Source organism: Tetranychus urticae, chromosome 2 (genome assembly GCF_039701765.1).
Source record: "Tetranychus urticae isolate SD_2017Ah chromosome 2, NJAU_TeUrti_SD_1.0, whole genome shotgun sequence".
Classification (NCBI taxonomy): Eukaryota; Metazoa; Arthropoda; class Arachnida; order Trombidiformes; family Tetranychidae; genus Tetranychus; species Tetranychus urticae.
Genome location: NC_142959.1, coordinates 2783321 through 2799323, shown reverse-complemented (window position 1 = coordinate 2799323; position 16003 = coordinate 2783321). Strand labels below are relative to the sequence as shown.

Below are 16003 nucleotides of genomic sequence, written 5' to 3'. Positions count from 1 at the left end.
ACTCATTTGATAAATTGTTACCCTCACCATTGGATCAAATTATGACATTTACCTAACCTTCAACTCTTCTCTTAACTGATACTCATCCAATTATAAAATCTCAATTTATTACCTTTTCCCCTTTTGGGTACAATTTTATGCAACCTTTGATATTCACCAGTTAATTCTGGAGATAGAGAAATTTATCTTTCAAGATTTGTTCTAAATTCTCACGTGAATCTCATAAAGTCATTTACGGTAAACCTTCACTTGATTGTAGATATTTGATAACCACCATCTACATTAATTAATTTTATCGTCAGCTTTTTGTCATTTGTTTTTTTGCCACCAAATCTCATCCAATTAATGATTGATTAATAAATATAAATGGTAGTTTAATAGAATACATTTAATGTGAAGGTTTACAGTAAGACAAAAAGGACTCAATTTTTTTTCTCCTCTCATCTATTTTGTCTTCCATCTTTAATCATCTTTTTGTGAATTTATTATTGTGACAGCTCAATCATGGATAATACCAATAATTTGGATAAACCAAAAAAGCTCGATCTGGAATCAACTAATACTAAAGATCTTAAGTATCCTCGATCAGTGTGTTTTATCATTGGAAATGAATTTTGTGAACGCTTCTGCTATTATGGCATGAAAGGTAAATCATCTTTTTCCTAATTTTCCCTCTCATTTTTTTCCCATTCAATTGTTTCAACACGTGTCTGAGTCCACCATGATCTTATAATCGACCATTCAGTAACCCATACTCATTTTTTACTTCTTGCCACCCACAATCATGCTTATTAAATAGGTTATCCACTTTTTATTTAAGATTACATTTTTTGTCTGCATTGCTTATTGGCTAAATGCCAATATTAAAAGCCTTATTTCTTAACTTTTATTCAATCTACTTCCGTCGTTGTTTATTTTAAGCGTTGTGCTAATTGATCAGCCAAGTCTTTATGTTATTTGTGGTTATTGTTTCAAGTTGAACCAGCAATTTACAGAGGTATCTTTTTCATCGATAGTTATTAATGTCTTTTATCAAATCCTTTTCAACCAAGACAAATGAATTAAAATCAATGAATTAAATGAACAAATATCTGTATTTCCTCTCTGCATTACTTTACTTTACACTTTCATCTATCATTATCGTATTGTTGCAATCAAAGACAAACCAGTAACCAGTAAATAGCATTTAAACATTTTTGTAGTTTCAAAACTTATCATAAATCATGCAATTAGTCTTAATAGCATTTCCAACATAAACAATCATGATTTACTGATTAAACGTTTTAATTGTTTCCAGTTCAAGTATCAACTAAATGACAAAAAACTTAGAAAGGCAAACAATTGATTGTCAGCTACAAGAGAAAGCAAAAAAGCAAAAATCATTATGTAAAAAAATTGATCCATTATCGACTGGTAAATAGGACTCTCGAACTCATTGTCATTGCAATTTTTCCAATGATTAACATTATTCATCAAAATGTTTCAGACAAATCCCAATGACAATATCACTATTTGAATCACTTGACCCATCAACCTCCATCACCATCATCATCACCACCACCATCATTACCAATAGAAGCTATCATTACTATTGTTACCAAATAGTAGTTCAAACATTCAGGGTGCGTCGCTACCTGAAGAAAAAAAACCAAACCTTTTCAATGTTCACATAAAACTACGGGCATTGATAGTATCGCACCTTAACACGTTCCTATAGATATTTCAAGCTAAATAAATATAATTATTTATAATACACATATATGTATTTTAAGCCCTCATATTTTTACAGTCCATAATCATAATAATAGGCATAATAAAGTGCAACTAACATCAAAATAGTATTGTATTAATATTGCATTAGTAGTTGAAGTAAACTATTTTTTTACTGCTTTTTCACCTAAAAAAAGGTTGTTCCTAAAAAAAGAGTTTTCTAACAACACAAAGTCTATGACATTTTTTTACCTTTTTTTCACTTTGCCCTTTCAATAGAAATGCAAAGAAAGATTTGCCCTTTGATTTCTTCTTTTCTTCTCTTCTTCATCTTCTATTACTTGCAATCTATTTTATTATTACTATTATGATTATTGTCAAGCATAATATTTGAAAGGTAAAACTGGTGAAAGGTTGACTGAATAGCATTTTAATCATGATTAAAATCACATCTTCTCAAGACACATTCCTTGCTCGTCTTACATGCAAAACAAAGGACAATCTCGTAAACAAAAATAAACAGGTAAACCAAAGGTTATTTGAAGAAAAAAATATTTTCTTACATTCAACTGAGTAGCAATGATTCGCCTTACCTGGGCTAACTTGAATTTCTTTCTGTTGATTGATTTTTGGCCTCAGGTATTAGTAGGTAAAAACTGTAAGAGTTGAAGTCGCGCGTCCCTCTCTCACGCACTCTATTGATAATATAAAAAATATGAATTCAATAGATTATGTTTTTTTCTTGTTTAACCATTTTTTTGCCCACTTTTTTGTCCTCGCTCTTTGGTACCAAAAAAGTGCCCAAAAATGCATGATGCCCACCCATTGTTTGTCCATAGCAAAACAACAACAACATGTTACCTCTGACCGTGTTTAAAATCATGTCTTGCGGTTATATTAGGCAAAATATATTATGAGGCAAAACCATGCAACCATTGTCTGTCTGTTCTGAAGATTCACCTTTTCTAACCTTTAACCTTGTTCCATTTGAAATTGTCCAATTTCTTATGGACATTTGTACCTTTTGCAATGTGCACTTGAGATAACACAAAAAACATCATTAAACGTTAATTGCATTCTTTTCATTCTCACCTTACGAATCCATGTTTGGTTCAACTTTGAAACTTTTTTGTCTTTCAATTCAATCTCTTGTGGCTTTTTTGCTCTTGTAATCAATTTTGTCAGCTTGAAAACTTAATTAACTTTGATTTGGCTCCAATCGCAATTTCAATTACCAGTCGCAAATATTGTTAATGATCAAAATCACAAATTGGTTCAACTTAACGGTGATCAGTTGAATTTGATTTTACTCTATTTGGCAATGATTTTCAATCTGCTTTTAAATAATTAATCAATTTCAATTCTTGTTTTTTCACTTTCAACACCATATTTGAAAAAATCAACTTTCAAATCAATACGAGTTTTAATTACTCCAAGTGATTCAAGTTTCGTTGTCTTCAAATTCAATATTGATTAATATAACGTTTGTAAGCTCAGGTAACTTTAATTACAATAATTATAGTATTAAATAATTAGATTAACAAGAAGCTCATTTGAATCTTGTAAGACGAGCAAACGGGAAATGGCTTTGGTTACCTTTTACTTTCTGAAGCTTCTATTTTCAACCTTCTCTAATCATTACCTTTATTGTTGCTCACACTGTTTGTCATTTGATTATCATAACCTGTGATTAACTAATAGTTTAATTTATCACTTTGATTATAGTTAAAATCAGTGATTACATTCAGGTTACAGGAATAGATGTTGAACACAAGCCTTGATAATTCTTGATCAATATATCAAACGTTATTATACATTAAAAGCTATTAATGTGTGTAGCTCAAAAATTAATCTTCACCAGTAGTCAGGTTAATCATTTAACAGTTGACGTTGTCAACACTGATTAACATTGAAATTATTCCTTCTAATCATCATTAACAATCCAAATGTAACCACCCAAATGAATGGTTAAAAATTGAAGGTAAAAAATAAAAATTAAAAACTTGGTTACCATTTTACTTTCAATTTTATGGTTATGCTTAAACAGACTCACACATAAACAGGTTTACCTGTTAGGACGGTGTGACAAGCATGTTATTAACAAAATACTTTTACCCAATAAAATGTTTAATCACTAATCTTAACCAGGCAAAGGTAAAAATCCTTTGACCCTTGGTCCAATAACCCTCCCACTTTACATTCCCTTTTCTTCCTTCATCTTCCCATCATCAAGTCTCAGCCTTTTTTACATATTTCATTACAAATCCATCGATTTTGTATCATCATTAACATCATAACTATTAATTAATTAAGGGGAAGAAGAAACAGTTTCAGGCAATTTTGATGCATTAATCAATTTATCTGGAAAACAAGTGAACACTTCACTTCAACTTCAATAAGTTCATAAGCAATATTAAATCATTAATGCTAATTTACTATTGTCATCATTAATATTGACAACTTGTTAATTGTCGATAAAATGAACCTTACAATTATGTTTGATATTATCAGTCCTTAGGTTTTAACAGTTTTGCAAAAATCATGAATTCGTAAGCAAAACTTTATCAACTTGTTCAGCTCGTCGAGTGCTTTAAATATGCAAAATGGATTGACACTAATTTAGATCATTTCTTCATTTTTTTATCAAAATCATCGTTTTTCACTTGTTGATATACTTTTGGCTTTGTGAGAAAATTTTGCACTTTTACCAAATAATCAGATTCAAATTGAAAGTTAACTTTTATTTGAGTTGAAACGCATGAAACCAATTAATGGTAAACCTTGACATGTAATTCAACCTTTTCATCTGATCAATTCCAACTAATCAGATCACAAACAAGTCTTCAATTTTCATCAGTTTTGCTAATTTCAATTTTAAAAGTCAACTTTTTAGAGTCAAAAAATTGCAAACGTGATTTGAATTAACAGAAATTTGAAACTTTTTTCTCAATTTAATGTCAATTAATTGATGATTTCTGGTGAATCTCTCTCTCTTCATCCTTAACGCCACATCTTTTATTGAACACAAAACTTGAATAGCAAATGAATGATGACTATTAATGTTAGGATTATCATATTTTTAATAGACTATTAATATTAAAAAAGATCAATGGATAACTACTTTAATTGTGCATTCCAAATTTAAATAGATTTCAGAATCAACAGGGTTTAATTTAAATTGTATTAATACTTTTTATTTCTATTCTTTTCATCGAGTTGAACCCATTATTTGAATTGATTCAAGCCACAAAAAAAGGTTAACATTTAAAAAATGAAATGAATAGAAGCAACATACAAAATAATATTGATGATGATCATCATCAAAGAGTCGTTTTGATTTGATTCAGTTTCTAAATGTTGCAGTGTACAAAACAAATGTTAACCTCTCATTGATTGTACAATCAATTGTACAAATGAATGATGATTAATGATTGATGTTGATGGAAGCATCTAAATTATAAGATTTAATAAGAGTGAGACTCAGACTGGGAATAAAGTAAATGAACCTTCATTTCACAATTAACTTAACAATCAAACCCTGAATAAATGCCAATGTAAATATAACATTTTTTACAATTCTCATTAATTGTTAAACTCTTTTCTTACCCTTTATCTATTGGAACCATCACTTGGAACGATTAAAATCATTGGTTAATTTCAACGAATCCAATCAACAGCCGTTCTGGTTTTATATTTCACCAAAGTTTTAAGACTAACCGATGATGAAGCCACTGAATCATATCATGAATTTGTTTTGCTCTGTTATTTTACACCGTTAATCGGTGCTATTTTAGCCGACTCTTATTTAGGAAAATTCAAGTAAGATTTAAAATTAAAAATGTCGATAAAATCAACTAATTTTTACTCTTTTATTCAGAACCATTTTGTACTTAAGTATACTTTATGCAGTGGGTAATATAGCATTATCAGCCGCGTCGTACTTTGAGCATAGGTAAGTTGATAATGATTATCCAAAAAATCATTGACAATTAGTTAATCATTTTTTTCTTTTCTAGTTTGCTGTCTATATTTTCATTGGGATTAATTGCATTTGGAACTGGTGGGATTAAACCTTGTGTAAGTGCTTTTGGAGGTGATCAGTTTGTTGCCGGACAAGAGGACCAGTTGAACAAATTTTTTGCCATTTTTTACATGTCCATTAATTTGGGAAGTTTGGTTTCAACCTTTATCACTCCAATACTTCGCAGTGATGTTTCTTGTTCCTCGAGAGGTGATTGTTTCCCACTTGCCTTTGGAGTTCCTGCTATTTTAATGACCGTTGCGCTATTGCTGTTTATTGCTGGTAAACCTTTTTATCGAATCGTTGCAGTTGCTAAAGGAAATGTTATATTTAAATTTTTCCAATGCAATGCGGTAAGTAATGTCATCATAATGAACATCATCTAAACACGAGCATCAACACCTCAATATCATCTTAAAAACACATCTTAAATCCTTTATCTTTAATGAAACCACTCTAAATAACATTTCCAGTGTTTAATGTGTAATAACAAGTATCACTGAAGTCAAACACTTCATATCACTTCATTGTGCAATCATAACTCCTTTGAGCTCATTCCATGGGATCTCTGATTTAAGATACTCTATTAGATAATCTGCAGTAATTTATGATTACTAATTGTTTCTTTTTCTCTTTTCTTGATTAGTATGCAATTGGTGTTAAGTTGCAATCACTTTACACCTCTAAAAAAGGATTGGAAAAACGAGATCATTGGTTAGATTATGCTGAAGATAAATTCAGTGTAAGTATCAATCGTCAGCATTTTTGTTCATCTCGAAATTGATTTTCATTATTTTCTCTATCTTTACTCTTTACAGCCTAAACTGATTCAAGATGTTAAAACGGTCAATCGGGTACTTTTCCTCTATCTCCCCCTTCCACTATTCTGGGCTTTGTTTGATCAACAAGGTTCACGATGGACATTACAAGCTCTCAAAATGGATGGTATTGTGTTCGGTGAAACAGCATTAAAACCTGATCAGCTTCAAGTGATCAATCCAGTTTTGATTGTAGGCATGATCCCAGTTTTTTCATACATCGTTTACCCGATCACAAATAAAATTGGAATCTTTAAAACGCCTCTTCAAAGAATGACCATCGGTGGTTTGTTGGCTGGAGCTTCATTTATAGTAGCAGCTTTTCTTCAAATAAGCCTAGAATCTGAAGTACCAAAAGGTCCATCCCCAGGATATGGCGCCATTACTTTAATCAACAGTTTACCATGTGCAATCACTTTATTATCAGCCAATTCAGCATTTCCAAAGACCTTTTCTTTGGATCCTGGCTCGGCCATTCGAGCACCCAATGATTTACCTGTTGGTCTTTACCCTATCACCGTGCAATCACAAGGAACCTGTTATCTTGGTAATGATACCTCAATTGAACTGGCGCCTTTTAATATTAAAATTGATGATCAAGAAATAAATGCTATTCATTTAATTCCAAAAAAGTCCGCATCAACTATAAGTCCAAATTATTCGTTATCTGTTAAAATATATCCTCATTCATTGGTTAAACCCGACAAAGGTGATGCAGCAGTCCAACTCGCTTACAGTTTACCCGTTTCAATGAAAGATGGAGAAAACACTAGTCAATCAATTTATTTGTCCAAGTCACTCAATGAAGCCAGCAATGATCCAAAATTTAGCTTTAATTATTCAACTGGTCTCACTGATTATCTTAAGATTGAAACCTTCTCTGGCATTGAAAAATATAATGTTTTATTGAAAAACATTGCCGAAGCAGATTACTCAATCAAAGTCCGAAACGGAGCTTCTTACATTCTTGTTGTCAATCAAGATCCTATTTCTGGTCAAGTAATGACACTTTTATTTTTTCAAACAACAAAAATAATTTACTAATTTCAATATTTTTCAATTTCCAGGTTAACTACAAGCTCAATAAAGTGGTCAATGAGAATCATGTTAGCATGCTCTGGCAAATTCCTCAATATTTTGTAATCACCTGCGGTGAAATCATGTTTTCGATAACAGGTCTTGAATTTTCATATTCTCAAGTAAGTCAGAAAATTTCATTCGAAGCTTCACCATCGACCCATGAAAAGCAAAGATAACATAAAATGAAACTTGTAAATTATACTGTTGGATGCCACTATCCATTGACGAAACAACATTGAGAAATTATCAAATTCAAATTGTTGATAAATTATGAGTGAAAATGCAAGATTTGCAAAATTTCCCGGAAGAGGAAACATTTAGCAAATGAAAGTGTCAGAATTGAACAGATAAGTTGTGTGAAAGCTTTTCAATAATTTTCACTTGTTCATCACCTTGATGATCATCATTCTCTTTTGGCCGAAAATTATTGTACAGGTAAAACTCAGTTGGAATCAAGAATTAAAAAAGTAAGAATGAGAAGAAAGATGAACATTAACAAGAAATTAAGTGAAGAATAAGTTATCCAAAAGTTACCTTATTTTTCAGGTAACTAACGAACTGTCATTTCTCTTTCTAACTAATCTAGTCTTGTATCCATTCCCGGGTCTTCTTGTTGTTCGCCTCTTTCTTTGCTCCTCATCTTTTTATCTTCTTTTTCCTACTTCTCAAGGTATCATATCTAACCATCTTTTAAGTCATCTTTCATCCATCACAGTACGTCAACATTCAATCTATCATTCCAAGAATTCAAAGAGAGAATGAGATAAATGAATTAATAGAAATGGAAGCAGAGGGAGAGAGGGAGGTTGAAAGGTAGAAAGGTAAGGATAAGGGGAGACTAATCTAGAGAAGACCAGGAAAAAATATCAATATCATGATAATGCTAATGATGATGATGATGGTAAGCAGTAGCCTGAACAAGTAAGGTTTAGCGGTGTTTGTAAGCTTTTTGGATTAACGTACGTTTTCCTAGCACATTTTATGCTCAATAACCTTGCTTCTCCCGCTGCGGTAAACGTGGCTTGTTTCACATTTTTACCTTTTCCAAATTAGACCCTCGCCAGAATTTGTCTTATCCTTATTTTTCATCTTTTCCGAATTTATCTTCCCTTTCTACATTCTCCATTTCTTTCTCTTCTCTCCCTCTTCTCCTCCTCTTACCTTCGATTATTATTGCATATTTACTGATGATTCTCACTGTGATTTAGTCTGTTGATTGTGTTAATTCTCTATCACCAATCATGATAAATTTACTTTTTCCATTGAAATCAGGAAAATTATTTCATCTTATTTATCACAACCGTGTTAAAGGTTACAAACAAGATTCCTTTCAAAAAAGCTCTTAACTTTCATTTCCAGATTCAGCTTTTTGTTTTTTCACTTTTCAAACTTGTCTATTAATTAATCAGTTTAAGCTTCAAACTGTCACTTAATCTGATTAAACCTCAAAACCAATTGATCAAGTTAATTTCATTTTCTCAATTCGATAAACCTGTAAATTGTTAGATCGATTCTTACCTTTAATTTTAAATATCCTTTCAATGAACAATAATTGCAATCAAAATCCAATATTGTTGAAAGATGAAACAATTGAAAAAGTTATTTACTTTCAAGTTTCTATCATCAAGCAGCAAAAAATAAACGTAATTGACAGAAGTAAAAAAAGATGAAATCTGTTATACTTTGATGAGTTAATAATATGAAAGTGAAAAATAACATTCTGATGAAATAATTGTCATATCAGTGAAGTTTTCAAGAGGATGATGATAAATTGCCTGGCCACATATCAACAAGCGTCACTTTGGTCCGAGATTTGTTATGAAGAGGTGAAGGGAGTGTTCATTGAGCATTTGATAATCCAAAAGTTTAAAAAATGTAAAGGTAAAACCAAGGTAAAAATGTATAGTCAATTGTATATAATTAAATGAGATGTTCAGCGAATCAATGTAATAGCTTTAGGCAATGATCAGTAATAACAATAATCACAATTAACTGAAAAGTTACAAATCAAGAAATTATCAAATGAAAAATGATAGACAGACAGACAATTATCATCAACCTCATCTTACATTAACCTCTGTTATTATTTGTTTTAATCTGTTTCATTGATTTTTATCGTTTGATTGTTTTCAAGATGTGGCTTATTATCATGAATTGTGGACTTAAACCTCACACCCAATTGAAGATGATTGAGCCCAGAATTACATTCACAGATTTGCTTCTCATGATAAGGAAAACTCCTACGCCTCTAGGTATTAATTATTACAATTAATGCTTCTGATAATTTACTCTCTCTTCTGTAAATTGTTATGAGAATCCGAACCAAAAAACACCAAACCTTAGAAGGTAAAAAAAATACCTTTCAATATTGATTGGTAATGCTAATAAACTAGATTATCTGTTTTTGGGAGTGTTAATGTTATTCTGTTAGTCTTCATCTTTGTTTCTTTACTTATTGTTTTTGCATTTATGTGGAGGAGGATGCTATTGATGATAATGATGATGATGAAGATAAAGATTATAATTATAGTTATGATTATATTTGCTATAGAAAGAGCAAAGGAGTGTCAATTGATTATCAAAGTTAAACACTCCTCCAGGTTTCCATTACTTTGTGTTCATTTTTCCATTAATATGGATATTTACTCAAATCAGGAATATTGATTGGAAATCAATGTTGTCAACAATTTTTGCTTCTACTAACGCCTACGAAACTGTCTCAATCAATTGCCAAATTAATCTGCAAATCAATTTCAGAATCAATCGCAACTATAATCATCTAATGATAAATAATCCAACGACAGACAGATTTCAATATCAAAATTTTCACCAATGATTATTGCTGTAAATTTTGAATGTATCTTATGTTTTAAATTTTGTTGAATTTTGCTCATTTTCTTGATTGATTTGCTAACACAATTTGATTGATCTTAACATCTTTAATTACGAGTTTATTGTTTCTGGTAAATCTGTAAAATTGATGGAAAGATGAAACAAAAGGAAAAATAAGGAGAAGTTCGAAGGAGTTGAGACTCAGAGGAGGTGGATGAATGTTCAGTGAGGAGGGTATAAATGATAATATGTTTACTGGCAAGGGAATGGCACGGCACCTCCGCACCCTTAGGCCACCACCTTCGCACCGAAATCTATAGAAGGTATTCTTTTGATTATTATACCTAAAATGGTGATTGGACTTAAGTAGCTAAAATACAAGTAACAATTAGATTGGGTTGGTAAATGATACACTCTCTTTTTATCATCTGTATATGATAACAATTGTTACACCATTCCTAATACATTATGTTTTACCTTGATTGCCATCATCAGATGATGTTCATCAGAAGCATCAGTGTTACTATCATCCTCCTTCTTTCTTTCTACCTGATTAGCTGTTAACCTCTCCTTAGCCCTGAAATATTCTGCATCTGAGAAACAATTTATATCTCATCAGTTGTTAATAAATTTTTGCTCTTTTCATTATTTCAATATTACTTTCATATTTCATCTTCATCATTCACTCTTTTTATCCATTTTTATTCGTTTTGCTCTCTATTCATCTCTCTCTCTCTCCTCCTTCTTCACCTTTCCTCCTTCTCTCTTTCTTTACATTTATTTCTTAAGGGCATTTACGAAACTAAGGAGTGCTGATCACACCTTAAAGAAGATGAAAAATAATGGTGAAAAAAAAGAGATTATGATGATGAAGAAGAGATGAAACAAACAAAATGTTCTGTATTTCCAATTAACCATTATCAGAAGCTAAACCAACTACTGCTCATAGTTTCATATCAATTGCTACTAACTGCTACTACAACTACTACTATTACCTGTAGCTACTTTAATATCAATCAGTGAAACTTTTGTTCATTTCATTGTTTCATTTCTTTGTTAAAGCACAAAGACTCATAACTTTAAAGATTAGGAGCGACAAATTGTTGACCATTTTCATTGTATTTTTGGAAATATTTGAAAGACTTTTTTAACCAATTTTGTTTTCTGTTTCTGATCTCATAACTTCCCAATGAACATTTTCTCATTGACAGATTTTTCCTTCAAATGTACTTTTTATTATTCTGAATCCTTAATGTTGATTCCTTTTTATGAGCTTACTGGAATCACGAACTCAACTGACAAGAAATACAGTTTTTTATTATGGATAATTAATAGCATAATTTTAATCGGTATAACATGCATAAAGAGATTAAATTGCTGTTGAAATGAAGAAATGAAACTTGATGAAATATTAGTTCGGACGATGATTCTCTTTGGACAATTAACAATTTGAAATGTGTTTCTGTGCGAAACAAAAGGTCAATTGTGTCCATCGTGTGATTATGTTAATCTGTTTACCTCGTTTACCTTCTGTAGACTAGGAAAGAGTTATAATCATCATCTTTATCATCAACGAAAAAAAAGCAAAAACAAAATAAAAAATAATCATCTCATATCTTTGAAAAAGTTACAAGGTAACCATTGATCAAGGAATTACTTTAATTGCTAACTAAAACTATTGTATACAGTTAATAACAGGTATTGATGAGGATACAATTTGTACTAGCGATTAAGGATACAAGTAGAAAAAACAAGACCAAGAACAAGATTATAATGATAATGTGATGGAGGAACTGAAAATATGTACAGAAAAATACAGTTTTGTTAACAAAAAACAAGATTGGTGCTCATTGCTATTATATTGGGTTAAGCAAAAAGTCTAATAGATAATTGGTAAATAATAACATAGAAGCTAATAAAATGCATGTTAAGATGATATTTTCCCCTCTCATCATCTAAACTCTAACTTTGTAATCGTTTAAGGAAGAGATGAAGATTGAAGGTCAAGAAAAGGCATTTTGCCTTTTTCCTTGTGTAGGAGAGGTCACTGTATTTAGATGACCAAGAGATGAGGGTGGAGTGGGTCAACGTTGTAAATGAAAGGTAAAAACAAAACCTATGGTTTACATTCATATAATTATCATTATGGGAGAGGAACCAACATCCGCCCTAGTCGATTGCAAATTGTTTGTTACCAATGCAGGTTGGCAACAAAAAGAAATGTTTCAACAACAATTTGAAAGTCCAACAAGTTGTTTCCAAGTTATCTTTGCTCATCTCATTTCCCAAAATTAATATTACGATTAATTGCAATTGACTTTATTTCATTACAGGCTCCAACAAGTATGAAAAGTGTTGTCTCAGCAGCTTGGCTACTAACAGTTTCATTTGGTAACCTGCTTGTTGCCATCATTACCAAATACATCAAATTTAATAAACAGGTAAAAACAAAAATCGTCATTTTGGGTATTAAAATATTTATCGTCTTGCAAACGATAATAATGATAAATGTTAAGTGAGAGAGACATGAGAGAGACTGAAAAGGATCTATTATCAAGGAGGAAGCTACAAGAAGGAGGAGGAGGAGTAAGAATGTTCAGAAGGGAATTATTGTTATTTTAAAGTTTTCATGTTGTTGCCATTATTACTGTTGTTACAATCATAATATTAATGTATAATATCATAGTATTTATAAAATGTATATGTGAGTTAGAGAGTTAGCAAAATTTGTAGTTGTTCAGTTTGGGCTGATGCTTCTGATTACTTTCATGCCCTTTGCTTAAAGACGTTATAAGATATTTATCGTTGAAGGTAGAGAGAGAGGGAGAGTTGAAGATGAAGAGGATTGAGAAGAGCAAAAAGGAGAGAAAAAAAATGTTAACATGGATTTTAAGTATAGGTTTGATTATGTTTTTTTTAATGAAAATTGTTGTTACAAGAATCATCTTCTTTCTTCAACAACCTCCACAACAACCTTACAACCCTGAAAGGTATAATTTTATTAGTACATGATGTTGTCGTTGGTAGTTTGTTGCTGCTGGTTGCTCCTTTGCCGTTGCAAGTCGGCCGTCAGCAGCAGCATCAACATCAGAAAATTCATGCAGGTTATCTTTTCTTTTCTCTCTCTCCTTCTTTTGAATTTCATTTTGTAACTCACTTCGTCTCGTGATGGATTTGAAAATATGATGAGGGAGAAAAGCATGAAGAAAGGAGGAGGAAGCAAGGATGAAAATGATGATAGTGATGTTGTTGTTGATGAAGTAAACGATAGTTAGGAGGAGATGGAAAATAGATCTATAGCGATTAAGCATAAATTGCTAAATTCCATTGTAATCATGAAAATGATGGCGAATAAGAACAATAATGTTAACAACTTGGCTCAACAAAAAAGAGGCCAAAAATAATTAAAAATATTAAGGGGGGAGTTAAGGAGGAGTTGGTGGCTTGATGTGGTTAACCAGAGTAATGTAAACTTATTATAATTAATAAGTTTATTATTATTTTTAAAGGTGTGCCTTTGTGTGTTGGACAATCAATATGATGAACCAAATTAATTTCATTTTTTTTCATCTTTTCTTTTCTCTTTAGTCGATCGAGTTTTTCTTCTTTGCGGGTTTAATGATCTGTGATATGATTATCTTTGCCTTTATTGCATGCCTTTACACTTACTCGAATCAAGCCTTGGAAGATGGGAATTCTGATAGCCCCGGAAACGGGACTGTTAAATCAAATGGACAAGGAGTAACCGTTACATCATCATCTCATCCACCTTCTTCCTCTTCATCAGTTGAATCTCCGCATACCAAGCACGACTCGCCAGTGGACCGTATGCGAACCCAATCAGGATCAAATGAACTTCAAGATACCAAACTTTAAAACACTTTTTTTTACATTTTCGTCTTTTACCGTCTTGTGTTCAAGAGAAAGCAAAGAAGGAACAAAAATCAAAAGTCAAAAACTCGAGTCTATCAAAAATCATTATTATTCAATTCGTAAACAAGCCTTTTAATTCACCCTCAAACGATCAAGATGTTAAATGTTGTGAATGAAATATTTAAGGGAAACAGAAGAAAAGAAACAAATGGATAAAGCAAAGAAGAAAAGCGAAAGATAAAGAAGAGATGAAGACCAAGAGAAAAATCGCCAACAAGAATCGAAATTCAGATGGAAGAAAACAAAAGATCTTTTTTTTGTCGCTCAGAATCAAATCTTTTTACATAATATATGCTAATAATATACACACAAATCTTAAAATATATACAAAAAATAAACTCATCCTCAATAGTTAATCAGGAGGAGGTAAAAATTTATCGATTCTGTTTCCATGATTATTTATTTTTAGGAGTTTACAATTTTCCAACCTTTAGATTGTCCAAAGAGTCTCTCGTTTGGTTAAATTTTTAAGGAAGTTAGTTACTTTAACGTTGTATAATAATGATGACAATGTCCTTTCAACTCCTTTAAATGGACTTTAATGGATCCAAGTGACCATTGGTGGTCACAATGTTAGGTAAAAGGTCAATACATTTTGTCAGTATTATAAATAGTAATAATGCGTTGACAGTTCAATTGTATTTAAAGCAAAAAAAACCTTTTACTTGGAGGACAAAAAAAGCTTAAAATCAATGGTCATTGCATTATTATTCAACTTTACATTAGACTTTCAGCATTTCCTCTCATTCCATTGGTATAAATTGCGTTGACAGGTGGCACCGGATATAAGATGATATAATGTCGATGTTACCAGTAGTAATGATCATCTTCATGACCTTTGACGACGGTGACCGTTAAAGTGAATGTCAACAGAGGTTTGAAGCTTCAACAGTGTTGTAAGAGAGTCCAAGAATTAATTTCACTTAGGCAAGATCAGCTTATACATTGACATGCATTACCATATGACCTTTCACCTTCCTCCTTCTCTTCCTCCTTTTTACCTCCTCTATTACCACCTTCCATCTCGCTCCTTTAATCAAATTGTGTCTTCCTTCGCTTTACTCTGTACAAACATAATCAAAACATCTCAATGTGCGTTGTCCAAAAATCACAAGCAAGGCTGCCTCCAAATGAGTCGACTTGCACCCTTGTCACTCCATTGATATACTTTGTAAAATCGTTTCCCACTCAATTTCTTGTATATTAATCATTTGAGATCCATCTTCGTAATTTATCCGCTTTTAATAGTTGAACATTTGTAAATCACCGAAAGTAAACCATATAACAGAGGCAAAATGGGAATCTCCAACTGCAAAGGATATTGGCAAAGAGTGAATAGAATGAAACAATTGAATTTATTGAATCAGACTTACCTGTTGATCCAAGAGTTCCTAAATAAACAAAGCTTATTCTTCAAACTAATTACATTTACATTTAAGAACAAAACCAAATTCAATTAAACTGGATCAAAATAAATAAGAAATTATATAAAAATGCTTATAAATTTGGATATGTAATTGCTATTGTAACGCTTTTTCCAAATGCGGTTTTTACTCGAAACTCAATGCTTTTTAAGCTTTTTATGCTCGTCATATGTTATGCTTTCTGG

General features: G+C 31.5%; 1 protein-coding gene and 1 long non-coding RNA gene across 4 annotated transcripts; one reads left to right on the top strand and one right to left on the bottom strand.

Annotated features, from left to right (window-relative positions):
• On the top strand, nucleotides 1–14771 carry LOC107363573 (solute carrier family 15 member 1). Of its 3 annotated transcripts, none has more exons than XM_015930812.3 (10): nucleotides 1–127; nucleotides 498–646; nucleotides 5388–5529; nucleotides 5588–5662; nucleotides 5727–6084; nucleotides 6378–6473; nucleotides 6550–7548; nucleotides 7617–7748; nucleotides 12795–12902; nucleotides 14050–14771. In XM_015930812.3, the coding sequence occupies exons 2-10, from the start codon at nucleotides 505–507 to the stop codon at nucleotides 14335–14337; spliced, it is 2340 nt and encodes a 779-aa protein (XP_015786298.2). In that variant the 5' UTR covers nucleotides 1–127; nucleotides 498–504; the 3' UTR covers nucleotides 14338–14771. The 3 variants fall into 3 exon arrangements, with proteins under 3 accessions (XP_015786298.2, XP_015786296.2, XP_015786297.2); XM_015930810.3 differs by having other exon boundaries at nucleotides 1–237; XM_015930811.3 differs by lacking the exon at nucleotides 1–127 and having other exon boundaries at nucleotides 402–646.
• LOC107363578 (uncharacterized) lies at nucleotides 14629–15972 on the bottom strand. Its single transcript, XR_001568937.3, has 2 exons — nucleotides 15768–15972; nucleotides 14629–15703 (listed from the first exon to the last, which is right to left on the bottom strand). It is a non-coding gene; the product is annotated as an uncharacterized LOC107363578 (long non-coding RNA).
• Between the last annotated feature and the right edge of the window lie 31 nt (nucleotides 15973–16003).